The 11,045-nt window shown below is 57.4% G+C and overlaps 3 protein-coding genes across 51 annotated transcripts in view; 2 read left to right on the top strand and 1 right to left on the bottom strand.

Moving 5' to 3' along the window:
* Nucleotides 1-1,927: 1,927 nt before the first annotated feature.
* On the top strand, nt 1,928-3,143 carry PPP1R35 (protein phosphatase 1 regulatory subunit 35). Of its 2 annotated transcripts, XM_519259.8 has the most exons (4): nt 1,928-2,284; nt 2,361-2,577; nt 2,658-2,794; nt 2,892-3,143. In XM_519259.8, the coding sequence occupies exons 1-4, from the start codon at nt 2,051-2,053 to the stop codon at nt 3,063-3,065; spliced, it is 762 nt and encodes a 253-aa protein (XP_519259.2). In that variant the 5' UTR covers nt 1,928-2,050; the 3' UTR covers nt 3,066-3,143. The 2 variants fall into 2 exon arrangements, with proteins under 2 accessions (XP_519259.2, XP_024213733.1); XM_024357965.3 differs by lacking the exon at nt 2,658-2,794.
* Nucleotides 3,144-4,303: 1,160 nt separating this feature from the next.
* Nucleotides 4,304-8,714, bottom strand: MEPCE (methylphosphate capping enzyme). The gene is made up of 4 exons (XM_016946146.4): nt 6,735-8,714; nt 5,285-5,503; nt 5,033-5,159; nt 4,304-4,920 (listed from the first exon to the last, which is right to left on the bottom strand). Exons 1-4 carry the CDS (start codon nt 8,403-8,405, stop codon nt 4,868-4,870), a joined length of 2,070 nt encoding a protein of 689 aa, XP_016801635.3. The 5' UTR covers nt 8,406-8,714; the 3' UTR covers nt 4,304-4,867.
* A 38-nt stretch (nt 8,715-8,752) lies between these two features.
* Nucleotides 8,753-11,045, top strand: part of ZCWPW1 (zinc finger CW-type and PWWP domain containing 1) — a 28,888-nt gene continuing 26,595 nt past the window's right edge. For 18 of the 48 annotated variants that reach the window (XM_054656087.2, XM_054656069.2, XM_016946153.2 and 15 more), the window contains exon 1: nt 10,024-10,269. The gene's annotated coding sequence lies outside the window, so the exon portion shown is untranslated. Of the gene's footprint in view, nt 9,858-10,021; nt 10,452-11,045 lie in introns of those variants that run through there. The other 30 variants (XM_016946155.3, XM_054656070.2, XM_016946163.3 and 27 more) reach the window with 19 other exon arrangements.

Genomic DNA, 11,045 nt, shown 5'->3' with positions numbered 1-11,045 from the left:
CTGGAAAGATAAAATGAACAATGTGGAAACTCTCATAATGAAAAGTGGTACACAAACGTGCCTGTTGACTGAGCATCAATCAATTCCAGGAAAGCTTCAAGATTCCTGAACCTTTTTGAAGCAGTTTGGAGAATTAAAAAAAAAAAAAAAAAGAGTAAGAAAGGATTCCTGAACCCACTTCCACTTACATTCTACACAAAAATGAAAGGAGGCTTGCAGAATTAAGGGGACCTGCCCCAAGTAACCTAAGGAGCAGGTGGGAGCTCTCATTTCCTTTTCTGCAGTTCAGGGGTCTTCTGCTATGTGGAAAAGCTCAGGGCCCAGGATAAGTCCACTGACATTAAAAATTAAAAAAACTGAATTCAAGGCTGGGTGCAGTGGCTACTGCCTGTAATCATAGCACTTTGGGAGGCCAAGGCAGCTGAACCACTTGAGGTCAGGAGTTCGAGGCCAACACGGTGAAACCCTGTCTCTACTAAAAATACAAAAAAAATTAGCCGGGTGTGGTGGTAGGCGCCTGTAATCCCACCTACTTGGGAGGCTAAGGTGGGAGAATTGCTTGAACACTGGAGGCAGACGTTGCAGTGAGCTGAGATTGTGCCACAGCCTCCAGCCTGGGCACCAGAGCGAGACTCCGTCTCAAAAAACAAAATAAAACATTGAACCCACAATACAGAGTTTTTTGTTTGTTTCTGAGACAGGGTCTTGCTCTGTCGCCCAGGCTAGAGCGCAGTGGTATGATCAGAGCTCATTGCAGCCTGGAACTCCTGGACTCAAGTGATCCTCCCGCCTCAGCCTTCCCAGTAGCTGGGACTACAGGTGAGCACCACCACCACGCCCGGCTAAAATTAAATTCTTTTGGTAGAGATTGGGAATGGTGGTGTGGAGTCTCGGTATGTTGCCCATGCTTGTCTCCAGCTCAGGGTTTCAAGACATCTTCCCGCCTTGGCCTCCCAAAGAGTTGGAACTGCAGGTATGCGCTACCGCACCCGTGCCAGATATCTACTTTTTATACAAATTAATATTTCAGGGAACTCTCGAAGGTAAAAGTAGTCACAAAAAGCTGCAAGAGTTGCTGTGTCCCAGAAGGGAGTCCGGGATGGGGTCGGCGACCCTCGCCCGCACTCATACAGGGCAACTCCGGTCCGAGTTTGGAGGCAACGGAACACCGGAAATGCTGTGCAGGTCCGAGTGGGGAGGTCAGGGCACACTGGACCGTTACCTTAAAGCTGCCCCATTTATGGCCAGGTGCGGTGGCTCATGCCTGTAATCCCAGCACTTTGGGAGGCCGAGGTGGGCGGATCACGAGGTCAGGAGTTCGAGACTAGCCTGACCAACATGGTGAAACCGTCTCTACTAAAAATACAAAAATTAGCCGGGCGTGGTGGCGCGCGCCTGTAATCCCAGCTACGCAGGAGGCTGAGGCAGGAGAATCTCTTGAACCTGGGAGGCGGAGGTTGCAGTGAGCCGAAATCGCGCCCCTGCACTCCAGCCTGGGCTACAGAGAGAGGCTCAGTCTCAAAAAAAAAAAAAATGCTGCCCCATTTGGCGCCCCAGAATGAGGACTGACACACTGGGCACTGGGCATCGCAGCACTAGCAGGACTAAGATTCCTCTGGGCAACTCAGCCATAGCAGAGTTTTCAAGAGGAGGAGTGGCCCTGATGAGGACCCGTAGGGCTTCAACCGACCCCAGCTCAAAAACACTTCGGCTTGGGGGCGGTGCCAAGGCTGTGAGTGCTTCCAACACTTCGGCTTGGGGGCGGTGCCAAGGCTGTGAGTGCTTCCAACACTTCGGCTTGGGGGCGGTGCCAAGGCTGTGAGTGCGGAAGCCTGCCGGGAACCTGGGGACGTAGCGAGGGAAATGACGCCTGGGAGCGTCAACAGGGTGGGTGGGGCTGCTGACTCCGCCCCCGAAGGAAAGGGTTAACGGTTTCCGGTAGCGGCGTCTAGGAGGGGCGGGGGCAAGGAGGCGGCAGCCAGGCTGTGTCTCCTGACCGTTGGAGCGCCTGCGACCCCCGCATCCCCGCACCCTCAAGGCACCTCCAAAGATGATGATGGGTTGTGGGGAGTCAGAGCTGAAGTCGGCGGACGGGGAAGAAGCCGCGGCGGTCCTGGGGCCACCCCCGGAGCCCCAAGTCCCGCAACTCCGAGCCCCAGTGCCCGAGCCCGGCCTGGACTTGAGCCTGAGCCCGCGGCCCGACAGCCCTCAGCCGCGGCACGGCAGCCCCGGGCGGCGGAAGGGGCGGGCGGAGCGGCGGGGCGCGGCTCGGCAGCGGCGGCAGGTGAGCGGGGGAGGCTGGCCCCCGGCCCGCGACGGCCTCGCGCCCACCTGGTCACTGCCCTGCCTTCTGCTCCCAGGTCCGCTTCCGCCTGACGCCGCCCTCCCCGGTGCGGTCCGAGCCGCAGCCTGCGGTGCCGCAGGAGCTGGAGATGCCCGTGCTGAAGAGCAGCCTGGCCTTGGGCCTGGAGCTGCGGGCCGCAGCCGGGAGCCACTTTGATGCTGCGAAGGCCGTGGAGGAACAGCTGAGAAAGTCGTTCCAGATCCGCTGCGGCCTGGAGGAGAGCGTGTCCGAGGGTGAGGGGGGCGGGCGGCCGGCCGCGTGCGGGAGTCGGGGTGAGGCGCGCCACTCACCTCCGTCCCCGCTGCGCTCTCAGGGCTGAACGTGCCGCGCTCCAAGCGGCTCTTCCGGGACCTGGTGAGCCTGCAGGTGCCGGAGGAACAGGTTCTGAATGCCGCGCTCAGGGAGAAATTGGCTCTCCTGCCGCCACAGGCTCGAGCCCCGCACCCAAAGGTGATGGCGTCTGGGCGTGGGGTTTCCTCCATGTACCCCCTTACCCGGATCCTTCCTCCCAAAGTGTAACGTTGCTTTGGGCCCAACCTCCCAACAGGAGCCACCTGGGCCGGGGCCAGACATGACCATCTTGTGTGACCCAGAAACACTATTTTATGAATCTCCACACCTGACCCTGGACGGTCTGCCCCCTCTCCGACTTCAACTCCGGCCCCGCCCTTCAGAGGACACCTTCCTCATGCACCGGACACTGAGGCGATGGGAAGCGTAGACCCCAAAGATCCCTGGAGGGCTAGTTCGTATTTTTGTGTTAAACTATTTGTTAGAATAAAGTAATTTTGCTAATAAATGGGACTCTTCTTGGAGGCCTAAAATGGGGTTAAAAGCTCTCTAGGGGGCTATCCACTTAGCCTCAGGTTGAAAGCTGCCTGGAAGTCGGGTTTGGGGGCCTTTTTGGAACTTGGTAGAGTCATGGCAAGTGGAAAACACTGTCCATGTTAGAGGTTTACTTAGATACCCCTCCGTTCACAACCTTACCTGCCTCTCCCTGACTTCAGCCACAGCTACTGCCTGTTTTTGATCAGGTAGCGATTGTTCTCTGCATCACTTATTCTGATCTCTCAAAATGCAGAGCCCAGCCTATCACACTTCACAAAAACCTTCCATGATTACCTGTCTCAAGGAGCTTGCAAGCCAGCTGTCTGCACTGAGTTAATGAAATTATCTCCTTTTTTACCTTTAAGAGCCTTGCCCATCCTGTTTACACCTGACCTGAATACTCAGTATGTTCGAAGTTCCAGTAACACCTAACAAGCCCCCGAAGAGCTTCATGTTGTTAATTGCCTGTAAGTCTGATTCCACAGCACAAAAAAGGTGCTAGCCCGTCCCTGGGCATTTGATCCAAAGCACTTTTGCCTACCTCCACCGTCAACTCTTTCCAAGTTAGCCTTCTGGCCAGGTGCGGTGGCTCGCACCTGTAATCCCAGCACTTTAGAAGGCCGAGGCGGGTGGATCACCTGAGGTCAGGAGTTTGAAACCAGCCTGGCCAACATGGCGAAACCCCCGTGTCTACTAAAAATACAAAAAATTAGCTGGGCATGGTGGCGCGTGCCTGTAATCCCAGCTACTTGGGAGGGTGAGGCAGGAGAATCACTTGAACCTGGGAGGCGGATATTGCGGTAAGCCAAGATCACACCACTGCACTCCAGCCTGACGACAGAACAAATCTCCATCTCAGAAAAACAAAAACCAAAAAGTTAGCCTTCTGCCCAAAACGTCTACGGGGTTTTTCTGGGGAGGGAAGGCAGACTCCAAGTTCCACACCAAAATTTGCATTACACACCTTTTCCTGACTAGGCTTCTGTGTACTTGCGTGTGGACTTGACTAGTGTTCAACAATCAGCTCAACCATTGAAAAACGTGTCTTCCTTGAGATGGAAGATAAACAGCACAGGTTCTGGTGGGAGGCACCACCCATCCCCCACCAGCTAGAAAGTACCGACACAGGTGTGGGGGCCACTGCCCTAGACATCAAGTTTATTGTGCTGTTCTCACATTCAAAACCCAACCCCCTCTCCCACTGGGGGAGGGCAAAGGGAAGGATTTTCACAGTACCTGCGTGCCTCCCTGCCAGACTTCCCCCTCTAACCCTCAGTCCATCTATCCATGGTCCACTGAAATGCAGCTAGGGACAAGAGCTAGGGACAATGGCTGAGGAGAAATGGGAATCTCTCTCCTTGGGAGAATAGGAGGAGAGGGCTAGAGAATTTGATATCCTCCCACCTCCCATGCCCTAAGAGAACAGAGGTCAGCAAACAGTCCATGCCATCCAGCCTGGGAGGCTGGGGGAGAGGAAGATGATGGTGACTCCAGCACAGCCAGCCTTGCTGCGCAGGTGCCAGAGGCATAGGGAGGAGGCTGAGGCAGCGACGGAAGAAAAGCTTTCTTTGCAGATCCAAGAAAGGAAACTATTTTTGGAGTCAGAAAGGAAAGACCTTGGGACACTTTCCTCTTCCCCCAGGTCCTTATGAGCAGCGAGGGCAGCCTCTTCACACTTTCTGTTTAGGGGGCCACTTAGTGGCTGGGGGATCGGGCCTTGTGGAACAGGTACACAGGACGCTGGAAGCCTGAGGGGAGAGAGAGTGATCAGAAGGGGTTGGCAGCACCTCAAGAATCCCCATGGGGGTCTGCACTCTTTCAGCCAGGACCAGCCTCCCTGACAAAATAAACCAGCCTTACCTTTAGAGGTGTTGTGGGGTGTGGCCACAAGCTCATAGCTGGAGAAGCCCACGTCTGGGGATGTCAGGTAGGAACTGAACTGCTCTGGCTTCAACTGGATTCGGTAGTAGTTCTTGTAGATCGTTTCCTAAGGAGAGAGGCAAGGGACCACTTCAGCACGCTGCCGCCTCCCCTGGCCAAGGGCGATGCCCACCTCGGGGCCTTTTCTTGCCTCAACCAAAGGAATGACTATTCCCCCACCACCCAACTCACTGTAAGAGTCTTTCTCTTGCCATACGACGACCAGGGTTGGGGCTCTAGGACCAGGATGCCCCCAGGGCGTAGGTGCCTGTAGATCCGGCGAAACATGCGCTTCAGGCCCTCGTCTCCCCAGTTCAGATGCACCCACTTGGTGAGGCTGAGGCAGAGCACCACATCATACTCAGGTGTTTGGGCCTCCACCAGGTCATCTCGATCCAGCACATAATTACCCTGAGGGCAAGAATCGGCAGTGAGGTCAACGGAGGGAATGAAAGAACCCCTGCTCCCAGGCAACCTGCTCTGAGGCCGATACAGTCCGGCGGCCTCACTTTAGCCCGTGGCCACATTCTTCTCAGACTAACTCCCAAAAGGTGCCTGCCCTCTTTGAGTTTTGTTTTCTCCTCTACACACCTTCCTGCCTCTGCTTCTTCCTACTGGTGGTAAGCCAAAAAAGGTCGAGGGAGCCTGAGTAATTTTAAATGGTGCAAATTATCCATGAAGTCTTCCAAAGCTAGGGTCCCAGGACCATATCCTGTGTTTATTCTCACCCACAGACATTAAGTGGAGTGACTGCAGGTTCTGCAAGGGTAACTAACCCAGGTTTCAAAGGCAGACCTGTGGTTCCTTCCCTGCAGTTGGGGCTGGCAAAGTTTCAGGCCTATTCTTTCCTTTCTCTGAGAGAAATGAAGAGCCACATCCTTTAGGAAGCCTTTTCTAGAAGCTCAGCTCATCACAACCCTCTAAAAAGACCATTCTTCAGGCTTAACCCAACACAATGCCAAAGATCCCAGTAGGCAGCCTAACTGGAGTGTTCTCTGGGGAGCTGTGTGCAGTCAGGGGACTCTGCAGGGCACAGGACTCTCTCCTCTCTGCAGAGGAGTTTCTGGTTCTTCCCTCTCCCACTATCTAGGGTCAATGTGGTGAGGATCTACAGCCAAACCACTTGGGTTCCTGACACGCTTCAACAAACTGTCTAGGAAAACAAAAGCCGCTGATGGGAGCAAGGTGGCTATCAAAGGGCAGAAACGCCAGTATTAGTCTGTCGCTACTCTAATCTCCTCCCTAGAAGACATTCCATGCCTGACTCCCATTCTCAGGCTCCTTCAGTAAATCTGAGGACCAACTTCCACCTGGATCAAATTCCCTAGTGAGCAGCAGCCTTCAAGGGAAGGGAAGGTGGACCAGTGTGGATTATAGGCCAAGCCGGAAGCAGAGCAAAAAGAGAGTCCTCCTCTATCTTGGAGATCCTTGCAGTCATGACAAAGGACTCCAGGGTCAATGCCCCAAGGTAGACACCCCACCTTTCCAGGTTATAAGAGGGGAGAGACGCCCAGCAGAGGCTCTCACTTGCCAACCCAGACCCCTCTTTTGAGGATCTGGGTCATAACCTTCCCTGCTACATTCCCATTTAATCTCATCTTCACACCTGGCCCCTATTCCAAGAGCCTCTGGACCCTCTTACCGTGACGAAGACAACATTGTTGGGGAAGACTGATGTGTCCGCTCCATCCAAGGGCACTTGGGGGGCAGCGATGGGACCCCGGCTGGCAGTCAGTGAGGCTGGGAAGCAGCTCCTCTTTCGAACGGTGGTGGTCCCTTCCTCACCCTCTGCCCCCGGGTCCCCTTCCAAAGTCTGGGGTGGGAGACGCAGCTCCTCGGAAAGGTAGTGTCGGATGTTTTGGCGGGCAGAATGGATGAGCCGGGAATCGATATCCAGGCCCACCATGCGGGACGGGCCCCACTTGCAGGCAATGCTCAGGGTCAGATGGCCCACATTGCAGCCCAGATCTAGGACGTCCCGGCCCCGAAACCACTCAGGCTTCAACACCCGAAGGCGCCCATCCTCACAGGAAGGATTGCGGTACCCATAGTATTTGCAATAATTCCCATACTGGAACTTGCGCTGTTGCTTTTTAAAGCCTGCTGCAGGCAGTGGGTGGTGGTGGTGGTGGCGGCCTCCCCAACTCCCTCGGCCCTTTTCCTTGGAACCCTGGCCTCCACCCCTATTCCCTGCCTCCGACTTGCTGGAAGTCCTGCGACGTTTGCGATGTCGGGAGGAGGAAGATGGGGGTGCAGAGATAACTGAGGCAGCTGGAGGGGCTGATAGGGAGCCTGAGGGACCCTGCAGAGCAGATGGAAGGGGAGACACCACTTCATCCCTGCAGTTGATGGCTGTGTTGAGTTCATAGGGTTGGGGGGCATCCCGGTTCTGGCCCCTGTGCCGCGGCTGCTGTGAGGCGCCCTCCCCGTGGAGTGAGGGGGTGAGAGGGGCTGTGGGCGGCACGGGGTGGCTCTCACTCCCTCCGGCTGCCTGCTGCTGCTGGTGGTGCTGTCCCCGGTGTCTATGCCGCTTCCGACCAGTCTTGAGTGGCGAAGCAAGAACTACATGGCCCTCATCAGTGCAAGTATTGAGACTGAGCGGGTCAGTAATATCTTTGGGGATGAGGATCTCCACTGGATCTCGCCCTTTGGCCGGAAGGGGGGATGACTTAGGGGTCTCCGCGTTGAGGGCGCGGCTCACTTCCTCATCCAGGAGGCTATTCAGATTCAGGGGATCAAAGATATTGCCCCCCAGGAGGAAGTTGGAGGGTAACACAGAGTCACAGTCCGAATTCACCCGCCTGCGCCTCTTGAAGGCCGGATGTTTGAAGCCTCCTCCGCCTCCCCCTACATTACAGCTATTTCTCCTCTTGCCCCCACCCCCCCCAGGTGGCCGGTGGGGCTGATAGCCATTGCGGGGTCGAGGAGGAGCAGGGGGACCCAGCTCTGTCCCGCCCCCTCCCCGGCGCTCCTCCCCCACGTCCGGGGGAGCGGCTCGCCCCGGGGGATCCGACAGGCGGGCCTCCCCGTGCGACTGCGCCTGGGGGCCGCCCCCTCGGTGCTGCTGCGCCTGGGGACCACTGGGGGAGGTGGCCGCGGCCCCGGGGCTTTCCCGACCGACCGCAGAGGCCGGGGACCCCGCAGATGGCGCGCAACGACCCGGACCACGCTCCGTCCCGCCGCGGAGCTCCCCAGAGGCGGCCTCTTGGTGCGGTGGCACCGTGGGGCCGCCCCCTCCGCCCGACTCATCTTTGAGCGGCGGCGGCGGGGCCGGCACCAGAAACGGCTCCTTCTCCGCCGCCATCTCGATCATTTCCTCCCCTTATTCCGTGCCAGTCGGGGTAACGAGGGGGATCAGGGGGCTTAACCCCCCCTGCCTGGACCCTGCTCCCTTCCCCCCTTTCCCGAGTGCGCGCGCAGCTCTGCTCTTCACGCCTAGTCTCGCGCCCAAGCGCCTCCCCGCCAAGTGCGCCCTACTCGCCCGCGAGACCAAAACAAGAGGCCCGCGAGACCCGAACTACTCGAGGACTCAACCGCGCGTGCGCCGACCCCTTTCTCCTCCGCCACTACCACCCGGCCGCGAGCGCGCACGGTGAGCGCGCGTTCCCTTCGCCCCGGAACCACGCATGCGCACTCCGCCACCACCCTGGTTGCGCGCGCATCAGAGTACGAACCAACTTAACGGCTCTGGGAGTTTAAATATAACCCCCCCCACAGCCCCCGCAAAAGCCCACCACCCCAAACTGACACCCTACTTCCCTGCGCAGCTATGTCCGGCCCTACTGATCTCCTTTGTCTCTGCCGCGCGATCCCACCCACCGTAGGCGGGGGACGGGAGCTGGTGTGAAAAGGTCTCCTTGACACCCGACCCTTGTTCCTGAGGAATGAGTCTCAGCGGTCTCCGCCCGGCTCTAAATCCAACAACCTCCCCACCCCGCCTCCCTCCTCCCCCTAGTGGGCAGCGCCTGCGCACACCCTTTTGGGCTTGCGCGGGTAGAGGCAGCACGTGCTGGAAGTGGCGCCCCGCCCCCCGTCTAAGGGGTTGGGCCTGTGACGTCGCTTCCTTAAGTTTTGTAAACGCAGCGTGCGTCAGCGAGATCCGGAGGGGCGGGGCTTCCTGACGAAGGGCGGGGCTCATGAATTATTCATGAGCTGTAGGTAGCAAACCTCCCCCCTCTGCCCACCTTCTTAGAAGCGCTTCCGAGGGAGCGGAGGGGAGACCCTACAAAGCCAAGGAAGGGCAGGAGTGGAACTGGGCTCAGTAAAACGCGATAGGTCATTATAACTCACCCCCCTTGAAAATATTCTCTGCTGAATTGGGGAAAAAGAAAAAGCACTAAAACAGCCGATGTTGTCCAACTTCCTCTTCCCCCGAAACGGCTGAGTCGTTCTCTGGCTCCTCTACCTTCCCCCAATCGCAATCACCTGGAGACGCCACACCACGCCTTCCTCTCCGCCTCAACACCCACAACCCGAACCCCAACGCATCCGCCCACTCCCGACGCCCGCTCACTGGCCCGTCAGTTCGCGGGCCTCCCTGAACACCCACCGCGGCGCCACGCCGACTTATATACCAGCGAGTGTGGGCGGGGACGGGGGTTCGGTCCGCGCTGGGCCCCCCCAGCTTCTGCCAATGAGGAAGAAGCGAGTCTACGCCGTTTTCCCGGGGAGATGCGCCGCCCGGTCTCCCTGTCAGCGGAGTGCTGGGCCGAGGACAGGGCGGCAGGGGTGACAGTGGGGTACAGGAGAGTCTCAAAATCCTAAGGTGAGGGCGTGAAGGAGACCAGCAGGAAGAGGAGGAATTAGAGAACTGAAAGAGGGAGGAAAAGGCAGTCTGAAACAGAAAAGTTAGTAGATGTGCTTCAGGAATAATCAGGCGCCGCGGCCGCCGCCTAAAAATATGTGACACCAAAGAGGATTCTGGGATTTGTAGTTTTCCCGGGACGTTCGGGTGGAAGATGGCGGATTTACCTCAGCTGCGGAAACGCAGACGCTGTTTCCAGTTGCGCATGCGCCTCGGCCCCGCGAGCGCACCGCCCTCGGGTGGAGCTAGTGCTCAGGGCGTCCTCGTGCCTTTTCTTGGTGGCGGGAAACCTAGGTTGAGGTGTGAGGGGCTTGCGGAGTCGCTGCGGCAGCTGGTTCCGCCCATCGCCTTTAGGTCCTCCTTGCTCCTGAAGGTAGCCGGCTAGTTTCTGGTTGTAGGTGAAGGTGCTAGGCGCCGCCAGTCCTGGCACCCGTTGCCTGAGGAGAAACTTTCTCAGGGCGACAACCAGCCCTTCGCCCTTTTTCCTCAGAATCTGTCGCCCCCAAGAAACAGACAAAAAATAGCCCAGTCTCCTGGCGGGCACCAACGATATGAGTGAGAATAAGGATCACGGGGCCTCGGCGGGAGTGGGGGTGGAGGGGAGATTCCCTCATGGTGGGAGGAAGGAAGGGAGGGGACGGGGAAGAGAGGAGGGGGACGTGTGGCTCAGGGACACCGACTTGAACCGCTATCCCTGAGAGAGAATAAGGGGTGAGGGAAGAGAGGAAAAATGGGAGCGCCCCACAAATGGGAAGAACTTCTCCGCAAAACTTCTTCCCTTTGGATTGCAGGTGGATTTGGAATTGGGGCTTTTTTTTTTTTTTTTTTTTTTTAAAGACTGTCTCGCTCTGTCGCCCAGGCTGGAGTGCAGTGGCGCAGTCTCGGCTCACTGCAACCCCCACCTCCCGGGTTCAAGCGATTCCCCTGCCTCAGCCTCCCGAGGACCTGGGACTACAGGCGCCCGCCACTGTGCCCGGCTAATTTTGTATTTTTAGTGGAGACGGGGTTTCTCCATGTTGGCCAGGCTGGTCTCGAACTCCTGACCTTAGGTGATCCGCCCACCTTGGCCTCCCAAAATGCTAGGATTACAGGCACGCGCCACCGTGCTCGGCTGATTTTTTTTTTTGTATTTTTAGTAGAGACAAGGTT

The sequence above is a fragment of the Pan troglodytes genome, chromosome 6 (genome assembly GCF_028858775.2).
Source record: "Pan troglodytes isolate AG18354 chromosome 6, NHGRI_mPanTro3-v2.0_pri, whole genome shotgun sequence".
Taxonomy (NCBI): domain Eukaryota; kingdom Metazoa; phylum Chordata; class Mammalia; order Primates; family Hominidae; genus Pan; species Pan troglodytes.
Note: the sequence above shows the minus strand (reverse complement) of the source record. Positions and strands in the feature narration are given on the sequence as shown.